The following is a 22356-nucleotide window of genomic DNA, read 5'->3' on the forward strand; positions in this document are numbered from 1 at the left end:
CCAGTACAAACGTTAGAGAGGAGAGATACTACGTCATCACTCTCACCTGGATGACTGAAGCCTCTGCTTATGTACATTGATTGGGGCTGTGACATGAGTTTCATTAAAAGTAGACTCCGCAATATGACATCGTAATAGACAGCAGGGCCACTTCCGGAATACAGAAATAAACAATAACATTAGAATTGGCCAGGACTGCCTCTATTAGCTCGGTGTGGGTCTGTTTCAAGAGCCAATAGGGGCAGTCTTTCTTGGGCAGAGTTTTAATTCTGTTGTTGTTGACGTCTGTAAAGCAGGAAGTTGCCCGCAGCGTGTGATGGTTGTACATTCCCTAGTCTCCCTTTTAAGTGCGGAAGAAGCCTGGCTACTGAAGACTCACTGGTGCAGTTGTCCTCGTCGCTGTGGTCGGAGCAGTCCATGAAGCCGTCACATTTCTCACCGTCCGGCACGCAGGCCTCCCCGTCAGCGCAGCGCGTGCCGTTCGCACACGTTAGAGGCCCTCGCGTGGCTACCGGACAGAGAGAGCGAGAGAAAGAAGACAGGGGGAGGAAGGGAAAGAGAGAAAAGGAGTGTGAGAACCACATCCCCTTTCAAGGTTTTACTTGGCACGCAGAGTGAAACGTCAACACTCCAGTGTCTTAGTCTGGTTTTTTTTTTGTGGTACAAGATGGAACTGTGTTTTGTGCATTTTATGAATGAACACCGTTACTGGGTTGTGTATCAGACGCACTTTTCTGGCCAGTTTGAAAGTCTCCACTCAAGTCTGTGTACTGACTGGCTGGCTGATTTAGACCCGTGGACCCATGAGGAGCATAGGTCCTTCACACTCTGTGTGTAACACTTACGACAGTGGGCTTCATCCGAACCGTCCAGGCAGTGTTGGTGGCCGTCGCAGCGCTGCCAGTCAGAGATGCAGGTGGGGGGCTTCCGGCAGAGGAACTGGCCCCTGCTGCAGTGGCCAGGGGGCAGGGGAGGCGCTTGGGTGAGCCACGGAGCCTGTGTCGCCGTGCCGTTGGCTGCTGCCATGGAAACAGAACATAACCACACGTCTGAAACTGTCTCACAGAAGAGAGCGTCTGAGCGAGCAAAGAAAGCGCTCCTCTGTCTTACCGTACCCTGCCTAATGTTGAGATTCCACCATCAGTATTTTCCAATCGCTGCAGATGAATGAAAGGAGACAAGTAGCTCCAAAGTGTTTTCTGGCCAAGTCACATGGTCAGGAATAACCACCTGGCCCTACATACATACATCTATATAACTAGTCCTGAGCTGTGTAGCCAAGGTGACAAGCCCTTTGGTGTAGATGGAGACGGTGGTTCACCTGTGGGACAGCCCAGCTCATCACTGCCATCGGGACAGTCAGCGTAGCCGTCACACACCCAGGAGTTGACTATACAGGCTCCCGAGCCACAGTGGAAGCGGTTAGGGGCGCAGGACAACGGGCCTGGGGCAGGGGTGTGGGGCGTGACTCCTCCTAAGAAAACAGAGAGGAAGAGGTGTAGATACACATAGCACTTCAAATGGTTTGGTAATAGAGATCTGGCAGGAGTGACAGAGTAAGAGAGAAAGAAAATGAGAGAGAGAGTCAGAGAGACAGTCTGAGAGAAAGAGCGAGAGAGTCAGAAAGAGAGCGAGAGAGTCAGAGAGAGCGAGAGAGGCAGAGAGGCAGAGAGAGTCAGAGTGAGAGAGGCAGCGAGAGGCAGAGCGAGAGAGGCAGTGAGAGAGACAGCGAGAGAGACAGCGAGAGGCAAAGAGCGAGAAAGGCAGAGAGAGAGAGAGAGAGAGTCAGCGCGAGAGAGAGCGAGAGAGGCAAAGAGGCAGGGAAAGGCAGAGACAGAGAGAGAGTCGAGACGGACACAAAGGCAGCGAGACAGACGGACAGAGCGAGGGAGACAGGGACACAAAGCGAGGCAGAGGACACAGAGCGAGCGAGACAGACGGACACAGAGCGAGGAGACAGACGGACACGGAGCGAGGGAGACAGACGGACACGGAGCGAGGGAGACAGACGGACACGGAGCGAGGGAGACAGACTGACACGGAGCGAGGGAGACAGACGGACACAGAGCTAGGGAGACAGACGGACACAGAGCGAGGGAGACAGACGGACACAGAGCGAGGGAGACAGACGGACACAGAGCGAGGGAGACAGACGGACACAGAGCGAGGGAGACAGACGGACACAGAGCGAGGGAGACAGACGGACACAGAGCGAGCGAGACAGACGGACACAGAGCGAGCGAGACAGACGGACACAGAGCGAGCGAGACAGACGGACACAGAGCGAGTGAGACAGACGGACACAGAGCGAGCGAGACAGACGGACACAGAGCGAGCGAGACAGACGGACACAGAGCGAGTGAGATGGACACAGAGAGAGAGAGAGGGGGTACCAGAGCACTGAGCCTCATCAGACCAGTCTCCACAGTCATTCTCTCCGTCACACTTCCACCAGGAGGGCACACAGCGCCCGTTACGACACTCGTACTGGAAGTCCCGGGTGCAGCCTGGCCCCTCAGTGGGGGAGCCTGAAACATACACACACTCAGGAATAATCTCATTTCTAGATACAAACACTTCATTTATAAAAAGCTGCAGTGAACACAACTGATGCATGTGACACGCAAACACACACAACGTGTGTACTCACCACAGTTGGCTTCGTCAGAGTAGTCCCCGCAGTCGTTCATACCGTCACACTTCCACCCCAGGCTCACACACAACCCGTTGGCACACTGGAAGTTGTAGGGGTCACACGTCTTCTCAAACTCCGGGTGAGTGGCTAGAGGGAGAGATGTTTCAATGCCTTTCTAGGACCGACAGATTCATTTAGTTTTTCCTGACCCGGCCAAAACATGTTCCTGGTTCACGGAGAAAACGGAGTAAATAAGGAATGCTTGTTCCTTTTCCGTTGCACGTTTTTAAATGTTTCCCTCCGGATTTTGTCCTTTTGAACATGACCCAGGTTCGGTCACATGCACAGGAAAATAAATGTGTATTTAGTGACTGTAGATATCAGCAACGTTGTAGTGTTTTCTGTGAAGGTGGGGTTAGCGGAGTAGGACTCACAGCAGCCGGCGTAGGCCACGTCCTCATCGGATCCGTCCTCGCAGTGTTTGGTGCCGTCACACACCAGAGACTGAAACAGGCACTGGGCTCGGTTCTGACACACAAAATCCATGTAGCGCGTACACAGGGGATCTGCAAGGACGACACACACGCACACACACACAAACACACACGCACACACACACACACACTATATTACAATGGGATATACATACGTCTCAACAAATGTTTCATTTTAACTCTTTTCTACGACAATAGCCCTCAAATGGTTCCGTTTTTCAAAAGACCAAAGTGCAAAAAACAACACTAACGATACGCATACACAATGTCTGCAGCATAGAAATAGATTCTATTTCTATAGTTTGCAGGGGTTCTAGTTCGACTTTCAGTTGGTCACTCACCACAGTGTTGCTCGTCGGCGCCCCCTGGGCAGTCCTGTACTCCGTTGCAGTGGGCGCTGGCAGGCAGACAGGTGCCGTTGGAACACAGGAAGCCATTACAGCGATCCCCCACTGTCAACAACAACACAGCATGTGTTAGTGCTAAGCCCTCCTATCAAAGGCTGGGCATAGAAATCTGGCTAACACTTTGGTTGAACTGTCCTTAAAGGCTACCGAACACTGACATAGCATTGTCATAAAAATGACATAGCATCATGGGTGTTGCTGTCAAGCAGAGAGAGGGCTGTGTCTGTGCGTGTGTGAGTTTGTGTGTGTGTGTGTGTGTCCCCTCACCGCAATGTGCTTGCTCCTCGTCAGAGCTGTCCTGACAGTCGTCATCACCGTCACACACCCAGCGCTTAGGGATACAGTGGCCCGTAAGACACTGGAAACTACTGGCCTCACAGGTGTGGTGACCCACTGAGCCCGGGAGGGAGGGAGGGAGGGAGGGAGGGAGAGAGAGAGAGAGAGAGAGAGAGAGAGAGAGAGAGAGAGAGAGAGAGAGAGAGAGAGAGAGAGAGAGAGAGAGAGGGAGGGAGGGGGAGAGAGAGAGTAAGAGAGAGACTTGTGCAACGTTCCACAGCGGATTCAGTTTGAACATGTTCCTGGTCGCACCTGTACAGTTGGCTTCGTCTGACCAGTCCCTGCAGTCATTGTCTCCGTCACATCGCCAGGCCTCGCGGATACACACGCCCCGCGCACACGAGAACTCCCCTGGTCCACACTGGTGACTCTCTGGGATACACACACACACAGTCGGTCAGTAATCAGAGGAAGAATCACATAGGCTATATACAATCTCAAAAGTCATACAGGCTAGAGCACACGTTGTCAGGAAAAAAAACATGCTTGGAAGTGCATGCACACGCACACACGCACACACGCACACACGCACACACACACACACACACACACACACACACACTCTCTCTCTCTCTCGTCCTCGTACCACAGTGTTCCTCGTCACTGTTGTCCCCACAGTCGTCCTCGTGGTCACACTTGAAGGCCAGCGGGATGCAGGAGCCGGACGCCACACAGCGATACTGGATGGACGGGTCACAGGAGGTGGTGGCTGGAGGGGGACGGACAGGGGGCAGAGGGACAGGCAGAATGACAGGGTGTTGACATTGAGTCCAGAAGGACAGAGAGAGAACAGCAGCAGGGTGTATTGTGACAGCAACAAACTCTAGTCCGGCTCTATTGAACATTATCTGTTGGATCCATTTGATTCACTATGTACACAAACAAGAATTCAGCACCCAATCATTCTTTACAACAATAATAATAAACAGAATGATCTAGTGAGTTGTCCATTTTCTAGCTGCGTGTCTGAAATGGTCTGACCCAAAGTAGTGCACTATATAGGAAATAGGATGCCATTTTGGCTTCACTCACGGCACTCCTGCTCGTCGCTCATGTCGCCACAGTCGTTGTCGCTGTCGCACTTCCAGATGCTGCTGATGCACTTGCCGTTGGCGCAGCGGTACTGGTTGGGCAGGCACGTGTGTTCTGGGGGAGTTGAATTTCATTCCATTTTGGATTGCAAACAAAATGCACATCATCAAAGAAGTGTATCTGAATCCTGAAGGACAGCAACTAAAAGTGTCAATGAAAACACTTCTTCCCAGAGTGGTCCTTGCAGAACAACCACCAGTCACACAGCCAGTCAGGAAGAGGGGGAGGAGGGCAGTGGTTCTCTGCATTCTCTGCATTCACTGAGGCAGGGATCTTCAATCCCGGTTCCTGGCGACGGGCCCACCGCAGGCTCTGCAGGCTTTTGGTCCAGCCCAGTACTAACACGCCTTGATTACAACTCATCGCTTGGCGATTAGTTGAATTAGGTGACACAGGTGTTAGTGCTAGGTGGGAACAAAAGCCTGCACCATTGTGGATCTGTAGTAGTGTAGTAGTGTGATAGGGTCACCTGAAGGACTATGTCGAGAACCTCAATACTTTATCATGCATTTGTTAATTATCTATGTGTAGTCATTTCACCACTATATACATGCACATATTACCTCCATTGCCTCGACTAACCCCTACCTCTGCACATTGACTTGGTATCGGTACCCCTTGTATATAGCCTCGTTATTGTTATTTTAATTGGGTTACTATTTTTTCTTTAGTTTAGCTACAACATTTTTCTTACCTACTTTTTTCAAACTGCATTGTAGGTTAATCGCATGGCATGAATTAGTTAAGTGCTCGTAAAGAAGCATTTCACAGTAAGGTCTACTACACCTGTTGTTTTCGGCGCATGTGACAAATAAAATGTGATTTGATCAGTAGTATTTTGTGCCCACAGAGACCATTGTGCGTGCGTGCGTGTGTGTGTGTGCTTGTTTGTCTGTCAGAGAGCCAGTGTGCACGTATGTTAGTGTGTGTGTGCCAGGCCTCACCTGTCTTGACGCAGGTGTTGTTGTGGAGCTGGTAGCCGGTGGGACACTGGCACTGGAGCTGTCCGTCGGGTAGGGTGGTGGTGGGCGTGCCGTCGGGGCATACACAGGTGTGGCGGTGCCCGGGCTGGGGCAGACACAGTAGGCTGCAGGGTTGGTCTGCACAGGCATTATGGCCTGGAAGAGTGGAGTCACACACGGGTTTGTCATGAGCAGACAGGTACACTTAGATCCAATCATGCCACTCATCTAACTCTGCTGAAGTAGTGTGGCTGTCCAAACAAAGCTTCCAGTATTGTCCCTTCCAGAGCAGCATTCTGATAATATCTATTTAATGCTGACAATTGAAGTTCTTGGAAGGTGTACTTACAATGGGCATGGATTCTTAAATATGATTTCGCTGCTTGTCTCTCACCTCTGGTCTTGCCTTTGTAGAAGATTTTGAGGTCCATGACCCCAGTCAGTCTACCCACTATGAGTTCATTGTCCTGGGAGCCTGCTTTGGGAGCCTTGAAGATGCCCCTCCTTGACCAGTCATCCCAGTACAGGTCATTCTGAAAACACACACAGGCCAATGAGGATTTGCCCAGTAACTGTGAGATTATGAAAACAAACCTGGATATCTTTTACAGTGGGACTTATCCCCAGTGTTGCACACTCAACACTGGGGATATGACATCATCATACCCAGTTTGCCGACGTTTTGCTTCCAGCCATCAATAACATTCTTATTTGCCAAGACTGCCTCTATTGGCTAATTCCAAAGTGGACATGCCTCAAGGGAGGGGAGGGGGCACATTTGGAAAAGGTCAATAGGGACAGTTCTGGGCAGATTTGAAATCTGTTGTTGTTGACATCTGCAAGAAGGAAGTTGACAGGCTGTGTACGATGATGTCTACGGAGTCTACATCGAAAGACGATAAGACAAATGAACTAAGCTTGTAAAGGTTTTATAAGTGATATTCTTCAAGAATCAACGGGTTTAAGTTCATTTAAATAATCAAAAACGGCTATAAATATCACAGTGGGCCTGAATAGTCCATAAGCACACATCGACCGTACTACAGTACCTTGAAAACAGCAATGGCATAGGGGTGAGGCAGGCCCTCCATGACCACGCTGCGCTGCCCGCCGGCGAAGTTGGCCCGCTCGATGCGGTCGCCGTAGGCCTCGGTCCAGTACAGCCAGCTGTCGTCAGCCGTGATGCCGTTGGGCCAGCGGACGCCCTCGGACACGATGCGAGACACGTTGGAGCCGTCCATGTAGCCACGGTACACGCCAGCTGCACGGTCGCCCCAATCTGTCCAGAACATCAGGCTGGTAGGAGAGACGCATCACAGATTAAGGACGTATATAGGACAGATATTAGCATTGATGTTATTTACGGTAAAGGGGCAATCTGCAGTTCAAACAAAAACAAAGTGATACAGTCCAAGATGTATGTAGCGATCACAGATTGACCCTTTACCAGTCGGTCACGAGGGAGACATTTTTATGTGTAAAAAAAGCTTTCTAAATGTATTTGATTGAAAAATGTATGGTAGTTATTCAAGGTTATTAGACTGTGTTACCTCTCTCCTGGCATGAGGACCAGAGCTCTGGGATGCTCCAGCACTGAGGAGTTGAGCAGAGTGTGACGTAGGTCCCCATCAGGGTTAGACACCTACACAACACATACACAAGGAGTGGGTCACCATCAGGGTTAGACACCTACACAACACATACACAAGGAGTGGGTCACCATCAGGGTTAGACACCTACACAACACATACACAAGGAGTGGGTCAACATCAGGGTTAGACACCTACACAACACATACACAAGGAGTGGGTCACCATCAGGGTTAGACACCTACACAACACATACACAAGGAGTGGGTCAATCAGGGTTAGACACCTCACAACACATACACAAGGGTCAATCACCATCAGGGTTAGACACCTACACAACACATACACAAGGAGTAACCATCAAGACACCTAAACAACACATACACAAGAGTGGGTCACCATCAGGGTTAGACACCTACACAACACATACACAAGGAGTCAATCACCATCAGGGTTAGACACCTACACAACACATACACAAGGAGTGGGTCACCATCAGGGTTAGACACCTACACAACACATACACAAGGAGTGGGTAAACATCAGGGTTAGACACCTAAACAACACATACACAAGGAGTGGGTCACCATCAGGGTTAGACACCTACACAACACATACACAAGGAGTGGGTCACCATCAGGGTTAGACACCTACACAACACATACACAAGGAGTGGGTAAACATCAGGGTTAGACACCTACACAACACATACACAAGGAGTGGATCACCATCAGGGTTAGACACCTACACAACACATACACAAGGAGTGGGTAAACATCAGGGTTAGACACCTACACAACACATACACAAGGAGTGGGTCACCATCAGGGTTAGACACCTACACAACACATACACAAGGAGTCAATCACCATCAGGGTTAGACACCTACACAACACATACACAAGGAGTGGGTAACCATCAGGGTTAGACACCTAAACAACACATACACAAGGAGTGGGTCACCATCAGGGTTAGACACCTACACAACACATACACAAGGAGTCAATCACCATCAGGGTTAGACACCTACACAACACATACACAAGGAGTGGGTCACCATCAGGGTTAGACACCTACACAACACATACACAAGGAGTGGGTAAACATCAGGGTTAGACACCTAAACAACACATACACAAGGAGTGGGTCACCATCAGGGTTAGACACCTATACAACACATACACAAGGAGTGGGTCACCATCAGGGTTAGACACCTACACAACACATACACATGGAGGGGTCACCATCAGGGTTAGACACCTACACAACACAACACATGGAGGGGTCACCATCAGGGTTAGACACCTACACAACACAACACATGGAGGGGTCACCATCAGGGTTAGACACCTACACAACACAACACATGGAGGGGTCACCATCAGGGTTAGACACCTACACAACACAACACATGGAGGGGTCACCATCAGGGTTAGACACCTACACAAACAACACATGGAGGGGTCACCATCAGGGTTAGAACCTACACAACACAACACATGGAGGGGTCACCATCAGGGTTAGACACCTACACAACACAACACATGGAGGGGTCACCATCAGGGTTAGACACCTACACAACACAACACATGGAGGGGTCACCATCAGGGTTAGACACCTACACAACACATGGAGGGGGTCAACATCAGGGTTAAACACCTACACAACACAACACATGGAGGGGTCACCATCAGGGTTAGACACCTACACAACACATGGAGGGGTCACCATCAGGGTTAAACACCTACACAACACATGGAGGGGGTCAACATCATCACACACTGTATTGCCTGACACTATATTGCCTGACACTATTTATCAGGTGAGGAAATAAATCTAAATAAAACAAGGCTTCAATAAGATGGAGAAAAAATATGAAATATTTAAGCAATAAGGCCCGAGGGGCTGTGGTATTTGACCAATATATCCAGGTTGTACCCCATCTGGCCGTGATTGGGTGTCCCATAGGGTGACGCACAACTTGCCCAGCGTCGTCCGGGTTTGGCCAATTTTGTAAATACGATGTTTTTCTTAACTGACTTGCCTAGTTAAATAAAAGGTTAAATAAATAAATCTAATAAATATATATATATATATATACCACGGCCGAAGGCTGTTCTTAAGCACAACGCAACGCGGAGTGCCTGGACACAGCCCTTAGCCATGGTATATTGGCCATATACCACAAACTCCTGAGGTGCCTTATTGCTATTATTATAAATTGGTTAACAACATAATTAAATGTTTTGTCATACTCATGGTATTCGGTCTGATACACCACAGTGTTTAGCCAATCAGCATTCAGGGCTCGAACCACCCAGTTTAAATATATATATATAATCTAAATAAATATATATACATATATATATATATATTTATAAATAAATAAACACATTTATAAATAAATAAACTACTAAAAACACACACTGAACAAAAATATAATCGCAACATGTGAAGTGTTGGTCCCATTTTTCATGACCTGAAAAATAAAAGATACCAGAAATGTTCCATACGCACAAAAAGCTTATTTCTCTAAAATGTTGTGCGCATTTTTTTATACATCCCTGTTAGTGAACATTTCTCCTTTGCCAAGATAATCCATCCACCTGACAGGTGTGGTATATCAAGAAGCTGATTAAACAGCGTGATCATTACACAGGTGCACTCTAAAATGTGCAGTTTTGTCACAATGCCACAGATGTCTCAAGAATTTGGCAGTACTTCCAACCGGCATGACAACCGCAGACCACGTGTGACTACGCCAGCCCAGGACCTCCACATCCGGCTTCTTCAGCTGCAGGATCCTCTGAGACCAGCCACCCAGACAGCTGAGGATACTGAGGAGTATTTCTGTCTGTAATAAAGCACTTTTGTTGGGAACAACTCATTCTGATTGGCTGGGCCTGGCTCCCCAGTTGGGCCTGGCTCCCCAGTGGGTGGACCTATGCCCTCCCAGGCCCACCCACGGCTGCTGCCCTGCCCAGTCATGTGAAATCCATAGATTAGGGCCTAATGACCGTATTCAACTGACTGATTTCCTTATATGAACTGTAACTTAGTAAAATCACTGAAAATGTTGCATGTTGCGTTTATATTTTTGCCCAGTATATATAAAATATTGGACAAATCCCTGTTCCTCATGTTTACCTCAATCCTCTGCGCTCCGGCGTCCACCCAGTAGAGAAGCCTGCTGATGGGGTCAAAGGTGAGGGCCTCCACATTCTGCAGGTCCTTCCTAACGATCACTTCCTGTCCCGTACTGCCATTTAGACAAAGCCTCTGGAGGGGGAGAACCGGGAGGGATGTGGTCACTGAAGTGTGTGAATATGGTTTTCACTAATCACAATTCACTATGTACTTTTGGTCACTGAAGTGTGTAGGATAGATTCTGTGTCCGAAATAGCATTTAATTCCCTATATAGTACACAAGTAATGTACTATATAGGGAATAGGGTAAGTCATGGTTACAGCTGAGTGCCTTCTGTGAAGACCCTGACCTGTATGGTGTCCAGCGAGATGTCAGCCCAGTAGAGGCAGTTCCTTTCGTAGTCAAAGTCCAGGGCCACGGCCTCGCGGAGACCAGAGAGGGGCAGGGCCTGGTCGGTCCCTGTGGCCAGGTCATAGCGATGGATGGAGTTCCTCACAGCGTACAGGATGAACTCATTACTCTCTGGAGAAGAACAGGAGAAAAAATTAACACTTAAAACAATTCATTCTAATCTACATCCATGTGAAGAGTAACAACTGGTAACAAAATAGCAACAAATAGCCTTTTATTTAGTAACTCGACTAACCGGTGCCCCCGCATGTTGACTCTGTACCGGTACCCCCTGTATATAGCCGCCACATTGACTCTGTACCGGTACCCCCTGTATATAGTCTCCACATTGACTCTGTACCGGTACCCCTGTATATAGCCGCCACATTGACTCTGTACCGGTACCCCCTGTATATAGCCTCTACATTGACTCTGTACCGGTACCCCCTGTATATAGCCTCCACATTGACTCTGTACCGGTACCCCCTGTATATAGCCTCTACATTGACTCTGTACCGGTACCCCCTGTATATAGCCTCCACATTGACTCTGTACCGGTACCCCCTGTATATAGCCTCCACATTGACTCTGTACCGGTACCCCCTGTATATAGCCTCCACATTGACTCTGTACCGGTACCCCCTGTATATAGCCTCCACATTGACTCTGTACCGGTACCCCCTGTATATAGCCTCCACATTGACTCTGTACCGGTACCCCCTGTATATAGCCTCTACATTGACTCTGTACCAGTACCCCCTGTATATAGCCTCCACATTGACTCTGTACCGGTACCCCCTGTATATAGCCTCCACATTGACTCTGTACCGGTACCCCCTGTATATAGCCTCCACATTGACTCTGTACCGGTAGCCCCTGTATATAGCCTCCACATTGATGCTGTACCAGTACCCCTGTATATAGCCTCCACATTGACTCTGTACCGGTACCCCCTGTATATAGCCTCCACATTGACTCTGTACCGGTAGCCCCTGTATATAGCCTCCACATTGATGCTGTACCAGTACCCCTGTATATAGCCTCCACATTGACTCTGTACCGGTACCCCCTGTATATAGCCTCCACATTGACTCTGTACCGGTACCCCTGTATAGAGCCTCCACATTGACTCTGTACCGGTACCCCCTGTATATAGCCTCCACTTTGTCTCTGTACCGGTACCCCTGTATATAGCCTCCACATTGACTCTGTACCGGTACCCCTGTATAGAGCCTCCACATTGACTCTGTACCGGTACCCCCTGTATATAGCCTCCACTTTGTCTCTGTACCGGTACCCCCTGTATATAGCCTCCACATTGACTCTGTACCGGTACCCCCTCTATATAGCCTCCACATTGACTCTGTACCGGTACCCCCTGTATATAGCCTCCACATTGACTCTGTACCGGTACCCCTGTATATAGCCTCCACATTGACTCTATACCGGTACCCCCTGTATATAGCCTCCACATTGACTCTGTACCAGTACCCCCTGTATATAGCCTCCAAATTGACTCTGTACCGGTACCACCTGTATATAGCATCCACATTGACTCTGTACCGGTACCCCCTGTATATAGCCTCCACATTGACTCTGCATCGGTACCCCCTGTATATAGCCTCCACATTGACTCTGCATCGGTACCCCCTGTATATAGCATCCACATTGACTCTGTACTGGTACCCCTCTCTTTATCTATGATGAAAATTACAGGCCTCTCATCTTTTTAAGTGGGTGAACTTGCACAATTGGTGGCTGACTAAATACTTTTTTGCCCCACTGCATCTATATAGTCTTAATTCATCATTCCTACTTAGATTTGTGTGTATTGGGTATATGTTGCGAAATTGTTAGATATTACGTTTTAGATATTACTGCACTGTTGGAGCTAGAAACACAAGCATTTCGCTACACCCGCAATCACATCTGCTAAACATGTGTATGTGACCAATAATTTAGCTATTTGATTATGAATTTTAGGCCCTTTTGGTAATATTAAAATACCTCATTTGGCCTTTACTACTAAAGCCCATAGAAACACAAGGAATAACACATTCAGAAATGGCAAAAAAGGAATAAGGTTCTCCCCTTTCCATTGTGGCCTTTCAAAGGGAAAATAATTGTGAACCCAGTATCAAGCGTCTCAGAGTGTCTCTTATTCATTTATTCAGGTGTCTCTTATTCATTAATTCAGGTGTCTCCTATTCATTCATTCAGGTGTCTCTTATTCATTGTGATCTAAAAGACTAAACTTATCTTAAATCAGCATACTCCCAGGTGCTTGATACCTGCGACCCATCGTCTGATTGCATGTGGGTAAGTAAGTTGTGCACTAATGATGGTTTCTTTTATTGGCCCATCCACCATGATGGCTATTGGTCCAGCTCAAATGACGCTTACTTAATTGAGAGAGGGGAGGCTTACCTCCTACAGGACAGGGCAGCATCTCTCCATCCAGTCTGGCTTCTACATCCCCTCCGCTACAGCTGTCCCCAGACACCTTCCTGTACCTGAGAGACCGAGAGAGACACACAAACAAACTGGTTAACAATATGGTCAGACAAACACCCACCACCCATAAAGTGTATCTTGTGCGTAGTTGTGTACGGGGACTTACAAACGTTTACAAGTTCCCCATTTGATATACACCGAGTATACCAAACATTATATATCACTAGCCACTTTAAACAATGCTACCTTATATAATGTTACTTACCCTACATTATTCATCTCATATACATATGTATATACTGTACTCTACAACATCGACTGCATCCTTATGTAACACATGTATCACTAGCCACTTTAACTATGCCACTTTGTTTACTTTGTCTACACACTCATCTCATATGTATATACTGTACTCGATACCATCTACTGTATGCTGCTCTGTACCATCACTCATTCATATATCCTTATGTACATGTTCCTTATCCCCTTACACTGTGTATACTGTTTTGTATAAGATCAGTTGTCGGAGTTTTGGAATTGTTAGTTAGATTACAAATTGTTGGTTATCACTTGTCATTGACTGACCAGGTGAAACTAGAAGCACAAGCATTCCATGACATAGACTGACACCATGACATAGACATTAACATCTGCCAGGTAATCCATGTGACTATGTGACAAATAAAATTTGATTTGATTTGATTTGATTAAGAACACTTGTCCTTTCCATGACATAGACTGACCAGGTGAAAGCTATGATCCCTTGTTGATGTCAATTGTTCAATCCACTTCAAAATCAGTGTAGATGAAAGGGAGGAGACGGGTTAATGAATGATTTTTAATTATTGAGACAATTGAGACATGGATTGTGTGTGTGTGCCATTCAGAGGGTCAATGGGCAAGACACAATATTTAAGTGCCTTTGAATGGGGTATGGTAGTAGGTGCCAGGCACAACGGTTTGTGTAAAGAACTGCAACGCTGCTGGGTTTTTCACGCTCAACAGTTTCCCGTGTGTATCAAGAATGGTCCACTACCCAAAGGACATCCAGCCAACTTGACACAACTGTGTGAAGCATTGGAGTCAACATGGGCCAGCTTCCCAGTGTAACGCTTTCGACACCTTGTAGAGTCCAGGCCCAATGAATTTAGGCTGTTCTGGGGGTGCAACTCAATATTAAAAAGGTGTTCCTAAAGTTTTGTACACTCAGTGTATGTCAAGATTTTGCTGCGACATTTCTCTCCTTATGACACTAGGTGGGGCTGTTCTCCGTGATAAACGAGGGCTATGTAATGGAATGACGTCACTCCTTCCTCTTCCCCACAGCACTAAAAAAGAACAAAGAGAGTTCCCCCCTGACAACAAAAGACGCCAATTACATAGAGTTCATATCATATTCATCAATAACCATGCTGATATCGAACGCTCATCTCCTGGTGGCAGTAAAAAACATAGAAGACTGAGGTGAAGACTGGTACGCTAGGTAATGCCATTTGTTTTTGCAAGACATATGTCACTGCCAGTCTGCCACCAAGGACAAGTGTATCTCAACCTTTGTTTCGTACATCCCAAATGGCACCCTATTCTCTTTATAGTGCACTACTTTTTTATTTATTACCAAGGCCCATTTGGGACACACTATGAATTCAGTCCAAACCCCTTCAGCTCAGCTAGGTCATATAATCTTGACCCATCCCACATTGCAAGGCCGTAACAGTCACCTTAACAAAAGGGTAAAAGCCTATAATTATGAGACGGGTAAAGCCTGGTTTCTGATGAAGTGACAATATGTTAATACCAAAGGGATATTGACTTACCCCGTACTGCGACGGTAGGTAGTGCCAACGGGGCAGGGCACGGGAGGGGCGTAGAGGTTCCCCGAGAACTCAGGGTCGGGCAGGCACACCTGGAGGGACAGGTCCTCGCTCAGCTTGAAGCCATAGTCACTGAGAGAGAGAGAGAGAGAGAGAGAGAGAGAGAGAGAGAGAGAGAGAGACAGAGAGAGAGAGACAGAGAGAGAGAGACACAGAGAGAGATATAGAGATAGAGAGAGACACAGAGAGAGAGATATATATATATATATAGAGAGAGAGAGAGAGAGAGAGAGAGAGAGAGAGAGAGAGAGAGAGAGAGAGAGAGAGAGAAAGAGGAGGGTGAGAGAGACAGAGAGAGATATAGAGATAGAGAGACAGAGAGAAACAAAGAGGGAGAGGAAGGTGAGAGAGACACAGAGAGAGAGAGAGAGAGAGAGAGAGAGAGAGAGAGAGAGAGAGAGAGAGAGAGAGAGAGAGAGAGAGAGAAAGAAAGAGAGAGAAAGAGAGACAGAGGAGACAGAGAGAGACAGAGAGAGAGAGAGAGAGAGAGAGAGAGAGAGAGAGAGAGAGAGAGAGAGAGAGAGAAGAGAGACAGAGGAGGGTGAGAGAGACACAGAGATAGAGAGAGAGAGAGAGAGAGAGAGAGAGAGAGAGAGAGAGAGAGAGAGAGAGAGAGAGAGAGAGAGAGAGAGAGAGAGAGAGAGAGAGAGAGAGAGAGAAAGAAAGATACGCAGAGGGAGAGAGGAGGGTGAGAGAAAGAGACACCGTGAGACAGAGGAGGGTGAGAGAAAGAGACACCGTGAGAGAGGAGTGTGAGAGAAAGAGACACCGTGAGAGAGAGGAGGGTGAGAGAGACACACAGAGACAGAGAGCGAGAGAGAGACAGAGAGGGAGAGAGACAGAGAGACACAGAAAGAGAAACAGAAAGAGACACAGAAACAGAGACAGAAAGAGAAACAGAAAGAGAAACAGAAAGAGAGAAACAGAAAGAGAAACAGAAAGAGAGAAACAGAAAGAGAGAAACAGAGAGACCCACTGTTCGCCGACCTAACTATGAAACTATGAACAGATAGAGATGAGTGGAAAAAGACCGTGGCCCAATTCCAATCAACCCCTAGCTCCTACCCTGAAAGGATAACATAGCTCTAATTAAAGGAGAAACATTCCACCTTGTCCTAGCTTAACATAAGGAGACATGGAGCTGTTACCTTTCTAGACAGCAGCTTTCCAATCCTTTCAGATCTATATAAGGTGCCTCGGAGTAGATAGAGTTTAGGGGTAGAGGCAAAGGGTGGATTTGGGCTTGGCAATGATGCCTCTGGTCTCACCACTCGTAGTCCTGGCGTGTGCAGGAGCAGTTGGACACGGTGACGGGGCGGTCAAAGTCTTCCCCGTTGAAGCAGGTGGCGTGGGGCGTGCGTCGCTTGTACACCATCTCTCTACCCAGAAGGCAGTCGTTGCCGTGCTCGTCTGACGGGGACCAGCGCTTGTAGTCTCCCTCGGCACACGGCACGCCTGAAGAGACACACAAATACTTGATTTGGGATTTGGTGATATTTTATTACCGTAGCATGGGGACAGAAGAGTACATATGCCTGGACATTGGACACACGCGGACGCACAAACACACACCTCAGTGAGACTCTGGGTCAGTGGGCGTATGTTTCTCAATTGCGTTGTGAAAATGGAAGAAAAAACAGACGCAAAAGCACCAGGCTGAGCATACTTCAGTCATGACTTCTGCCCAGCGTAGTAATATTATGAGTCCCCTCACCGAGCACGTCGCTGGCGTTGACCTGCAGGATGAGCCAGCTGTGTCTCTGGTCGGCGTAGGAGCCGAAGATGGTAAAGATGGTGCTCTTCTCCCCCGGCTCCGTCAGCAGCTGGTAGACATACACCTCCCTGTCAGAGAAACGGAAGTCTGTCCACGTCTCCCCCTCATTGGTACTGAACCTGAGACACAGAGAGACAGTAGGTGGGTAGCCTTGTCCGAGCCAGAATGGCCCGTAGGGAAAATCTCCTAATTCACCATCTGAACAGGATGCTAGTCTATAGATGGGCCGGCAGAGACAGTACAGAGATCAGAATCAGCATGGTTACAATAGGTATACCCTTTTTACACTACTGAGCCAAGCCAAGCTGTAGTGCATTAGCCTGGTTACGTATCCCCATGACCTGTAGTAGCTGGAACCGTGCTGGAAAGGACAATGTGAAAATAACATTTCAGAGCCAGCACAGTACTGCTTGGGTTGGCAGTGACACAGTGGGTTGAGACGGCTTTAATTCGCTGAACCTTTAATTGACAAGGTAAGCAAACTGAAAGTCAACATCCTAGGGCAGAGTTGCAGTGGGGAGTAGAGGGGTGCAATGAGGGGGTGATACACAGCACACTGTTCTGTTCTAGCAGTGGAGATACAACAGCCCTAAATAAGGCCCCTGCTGTGAGACTCACTTGAGGTGTGTGCTGGAGCCCCCCTGGGCGATGGCCATGAGGACGCCACCGTGGTCACCCCACGTGTAGAAGTGAGGACCGGCCAGCGCCTTGAGAAGGGGAAATGTGAAGAACACCCATTAATGCCACACTCCATAAGATTGCTGGTCAATTGATATAGTTACCATAATAAGACGAGTACAACTGTCGGGCCGTATTATTACAAATAATATGACACTATGTTCGGATTAAAAGAATGTAAAAAAAAACAATTAAAGTCATTCTGCTCTTGTAGAATGTAACATCGTAGACATCAAGAGCAGAGGAAAATGTTGTGGGTGCTTTTCCATTGTTTCTGTTGTTGAGGGTTCCCCCGTGTGGCTTTGTGGGTGCTTTTCCATTGTTTGTGTTTTTGAGGGTTCCCCCATGTGGCTTTGTGGGTGCTTTTCCATTGTTTGTGTTTTTGAGGGTTCCCCCATGTGGCTTTGTGGGTGATTTCCATTGTTTCTGTTTTTGAGTGTTCCCCCGTGTGGCTTTGTGGGTGCTTTTCCATTGTTTGTGTTTTTGAGGGTTCCCTCGTGTAGCTTTGTGGGTGCTTTTCCATTGTTTCTGTTTTTGAGGGTTCCCTCGTGTGGCTTTGTGGGTGCTTTTCCATTGTTTGTGTTTTTGAGGGTTCCCCCGTGTGGCTTTGTGGGTGCTTTTCCATTGTTTCTGTTTTTGAGGGTTCCCTCGTGTGGCTTTGTGGGTGCTTTTCCATTGTTTCTGTTGTTGAGGGTTCCCCCGTGTGGCTTTGTGGGTGCTTTTCCATTGTTTCTGTTTTTGAGGGTTCCCTCGTGTGGCTTTGTGGGTGCTTTTCCATTGTTTGTGTTTTTGAGGGTTCCCTCGTGTGGCTTTGTGGGTGCTTTTCCATTGTTTGTGTTTTTGAGGGTTCCCTCGTGTGGCTTTGTGGGTGCTTTTCCATTGTTTGTGTTTTTGAGGGTTCCCTCGTGTGGCTTTGTGGGTGCTTTTCCATTGTTTCTGTTTTTGAGGGTTCCCTCGTGTGGCTTTGTGGGTGATTTTCCATTGTTTCTGTTGTTGAGGGTTCCCCCGTGTGGCTTTGTGGGTGCTTTTCCGTTGTTTCTGTCGTTGAGGGTTCCCCCATGTGGCTTTGTGGGTGATTTTCCATTGTTTCTGTCGTTGAGGGTTCCCTCGTGTGGCTTTGTGGGTGCTTTTCCATTGTTTGTGTTTTTGAGGGTTCCCTCGTGTGGCTTTGTGGGTGATTTTCCATTGTTTCTGTTTTTGAGGGTTCCCCGTGTGGCTTTGTGGGTGATTTTCCATTGTTTCTGTTGTTGAGGGTTCCCCGTGTGGCTTTGTGGGTGCTTTTCCGTTGTTTCTGTCGTTGAGGGTTCCCCGTGTGGCTTTGTGGGTGATTTTCCATTGTTTCTGTCGTTGAGGGTTCCCTCGTGTGGCTTTGTGGGTGCTTTTCCATTGTTTGTGTTTTTGAGGGTTCCCCCGTGTGGCTTTGTGGGTGCTTTTCCATTGTTTGTGTTTTTGAGGGTTCCCTCGTGTGGCTTTGTGGGTGCTTTTCCATTGTTTGTGTTTTTGAGGGTTCCCCCGTGTGGCTTTGTGGGTGCTTTTCCGTTGTTTCTGTTTTTGAGGGTTCCCTCGTGTGGCTTTGTGGGTGTTTTTCCATTGTTTGTGTTTTTGAGGGTTCCCCCATGTGGCTTTGTGGGTGCTTTTCCATTGTTTGTGTTTTTGAGGGTTCCCTCGTGTGGCTTTGTGGGTTCTTTTCCATTGTTTGTGTTTTTGAGGGTTCCCTCGTATGGCTTTGTGGGTGCTTTTCCATTGTTTGTGTTTTTGAGGGTTCCCTCGTGTGGCTTTGTGGGTGCTTTTCCGTTGTTTCTGTTTTTGAGGGTTCCCTCGTGTGGCTTTGTGGGTGCTTTTCCGTTGTTTCTGTCGTTGAGGGTTCCCCCGTGTGGCTTTGTGGGTGATTTTCCATTGTTTCTGTTGTTGAGGGTTCCCCCGTGTGGCTTTGTGGGTGCTTTTCCGTTGTTTCAATTGTTGAGGGTTACCCCGTGTGGCTTTGTGGGTGATTTTCCATTGTTTCTGTCGTTGAGGGTTCCCCCGTGTGGCTTTGTGGGTGATTTTCCATTGTTTCTGTCGTTGAGGGTTCCCCCGTGTGGCTTTGTGGGTGATTTTCCATTGTTTCTGTTGTTGAGGGTTCCCCCGTGTGGCTTTGTGGGTGATTTTCCATTGTTTCTGTTGTTGAGGGTTCCCCCGTGTGGCTTTGTGGGTGCTTTTCCATTGTTTCTGTTTTGAGGGTTCCCTCGCGGCTGGCTTTGATGGTGCTTTTCCATTGGCTTTGTGGGTGATTTTCCATTGTTTCTGTTGTTGAGGGTTCCCCCGTGTGGCTTTGTGGGTGCTTTTCCATTGTTTGTGTTTTTGAGGGTTCCCTCGTGTGGCTTTGTGGGTGCTTTTCCATTGTTTCTGTTTTTGAGGGTTCCCTCGTGTGGCTTTGTGGGTGCTTTTCCATTGTTTGTGTTTTTGAGGGTTCCCCCATGTGGCTTTGTGAGTGCTTTTCCATTGTTTGTGTTTTTGAGGGTTCCCTCGTGTGGCTTTGTGGGTGCTTTTCCATTGTTTCTGTTTTTGAGGGTTCCCTCGTGTGGCTTTGTGGGTGCTTTTCCATTGTTTGTGTTTTTGAGGGTTCCCCCATGTGGCTTTGTGGGTGCTTTTCCATTGTTTCTGTTTTTGAGGGTTCCCTCGTGTGGCTTTGTGGGTGCTTTTCCATTGTTTCTGTTGTTGAGGGTTCCCCCATGTGGCTTTGTGGGTGCTTTTCCATTGTTTCTGTTTTTGAGGGTTCCCTCGTGTGGCTTTGTGGGTGCTTTTCCATTGTTTGTGTTTTTGAGGGTTCCCTCGTGTGGCTTTGTGGGTGCTTTTCCATTGTTTCTGTTTTTGAGGGTTCCCTCGTGTGGCTTTGTGGGTGCTTTTCCGTTGTTTCTGTCGTTGAGGGTTCCCCCGTGTGGCTTTGTGGGTGATTTTCCATTGTTTCTGTTGTTGAGGGTTCCCCCGTGTGGCTTTGTGGGTGCTTTTCCATTGTTTCTGTTGTTGAGGGTTCCCCCGTGTGGCTTTGTGGGTGCTTTTCCATTGTTTCTGTTGTTGATGCTTCCCCCGTGTGGCTTTGTGGGTGCTTTTCCATTGTTTCTGTTGTTGAGGGTTCCCCCGTGTGGCTTTGTGGGTGATTTTCCATTGTTTCTGTTGTTGAGGGTTCCCCCGTGTGGCTTTGTGGGTGCTTTTCCATTGTTTCTGTTGTTGAGGGTTCCCCCGTGTGGCTTTGTGGGTGCTTTTCCATTGTTTCTGTTGTTGAGGGTTCCCCCGTGTGGCTTTGTGGGTGCTTTTCCATTGTTTCTGTTGTTGAGGGTTCCCCCGTGTGGCTTTGTGGGTGGTTTTCCATTGTTTCTGTTGTTGAGGGTTCCCCCGTGTGGCTTTGTGGGTGCTTTCCATTGTTTCTGTTGTTGAGGGTTCCCCCGTGTGGCTTTGTGGTTGCTTAATAAGATGCTGTCAAAGAAAGTGTCCTCCGCTGGCCATTCAGCACTATGGCGAGGCGCTGCACATAAACCCTTTGGCATATGAGGGGGTGGCATCGGCAGGAAAGAATAACCAACGTCGTGATTTACAGCTCATCATGTGCATAGTTACGTTTATGGAGCACACGCACAAAAACAAGGCGCGCACAGACAGACACTGACCTCTCTCCATCTGGCCCCAGCACTGCTGGACACATACACATTGGGCTTGTTGGCCAAGTTCTTACCCACAGAGCCTGCAGGGGAGACAGACACAGACACAGGATGATCAGTGGAATGGCTGTGAGAGAGGAGGTGATGAATTAAACATTACACACAGAGAGTGTTTCAGTAGGAACACTACTGCAGCTTCAGGTGGTCTCCAGTGCCAGCAGTATCCCGGGCGTTGTCCCAAACAGCACCCTATTCCCTACATAGTGCACTACTTTCGACCAAAGCCCTGGTCAAAAGTAGTGCACTACATGCATAGGGAATAGGGTGCGATTTGGGACGAATTTGAGCACAGCCCAGAGCACACAAAGTGACTTGAGACGCGGGCCATGGAGAAAGGGGCTAGTGTAGCATGGCCCTATAGCTGGGTGGCTCTATGTAGGGATAGATTCTATCCAGGGTTTTTAAACGGATGCTTGAGATCAAGCGATAGACCTGTGTTCCCGAAAAGTTCCTATTCTCTCGTGTGCTTTATTGTCAACATTAGATTGCAGTGTCAATACTCTGTCCTTACCATGTGCTGAACATACAGGCATGAATAATATCAACATCAGTCTGCAGTCATTCTAGGGGGAAGGCCCTAACGTGTGTAATGAGTCTAATGTCTAACATCATATATCTATTTATCCTATGTGGATGTAGACTACCATGTTGCACCTAACCCCTGTGCGCGTACTGGTACCTGTTGTACAATTCACCAGTGCAAGATGGATTACAGCAGGTATCAAAAGCTCTGACTCCAACTCCTTATTGTTTTATGTAGTTGTGTACAGCTCGCTCTCTATGTGACACTCATCCTGAGAGCTGTTTAATGAAGCCACTGAATGTGAA

At 47.9% G+C, this 22356-nt stretch overlaps 1 protein-coding gene across 1 annotated transcript in view; it reads right to left on the minus strand.

Annotated features, from left to right (window-relative positions):
• Window positions 1-22356, minus strand: part of LOC124004802 (sortilin-related receptor-like) — a 79815-nt gene that overhangs the window by 13622 nt on the left and 43837 nt on the right. Inside the window, exons 11-33 of the mRNA XM_046313613.1 lie at window positions 21478-21551; window positions 17774-17862; window positions 17096-17274; window positions 16650-16836; window positions 15325-15453; window positions 13481-13566; window positions 11013-11185; window positions 10663-10794; window positions 7477-7568; window positions 6976-7222; window positions 6321-6459; window positions 5909-6082; window positions 4905-5018; window positions 4459-4581; window positions 4125-4244; window positions 3804-3929; window positions 3471-3581; window positions 3070-3201; window positions 2651-2782; window positions 2394-2528; window positions 1322-1474; window positions 846-1019; window positions 380-508 (exon numbers count right to left, since the gene is read on the minus strand). Coding sequence (XP_046169569.1) covers window positions 380-508; window positions 846-1019; window positions 1322-1474; window positions 2394-2528; window positions 2651-2782; window positions 3070-3201; window positions 3471-3581; window positions 3804-3929; window positions 4125-4244; window positions 4459-4581; window positions 4905-5018; window positions 5909-6082; window positions 6321-6459; window positions 6976-7222; window positions 7477-7568; window positions 10663-10794; window positions 11013-11185; window positions 13481-13566; window positions 15325-15453; window positions 16650-16836; window positions 17096-17274; window positions 17774-17862; window positions 21478-21551 — 3150 coding nt within the window. The remainder of the gene's footprint in view (window positions 1-379; window positions 509-845; window positions 1020-1321; window positions 1475-2393; window positions 2529-2650; window positions 2783-3069; window positions 3202-3470; window positions 3582-3803; window positions 3930-4124; window positions 4245-4458; window positions 4582-4904; window positions 5019-5908; window positions 6083-6320; window positions 6460-6975; window positions 7223-7476; window positions 7569-10662; window positions 10795-11012; window positions 11186-13480; window positions 13567-15324; window positions 15454-16649; window positions 16837-17095; window positions 17275-17773; window positions 17863-21477; window positions 21552-22356) is intronic.

This window comes from Oncorhynchus gorbuscha, linkage group LG19, assembly GCF_021184085.1.
Source record: "Oncorhynchus gorbuscha isolate QuinsamMale2020 ecotype Even-year linkage group LG19, OgorEven_v1.0, whole genome shotgun sequence".
Classification (NCBI taxonomy): domain Eukaryota; kingdom Metazoa; phylum Chordata; class Actinopteri; order Salmoniformes; family Salmonidae; genus Oncorhynchus; species Oncorhynchus gorbuscha.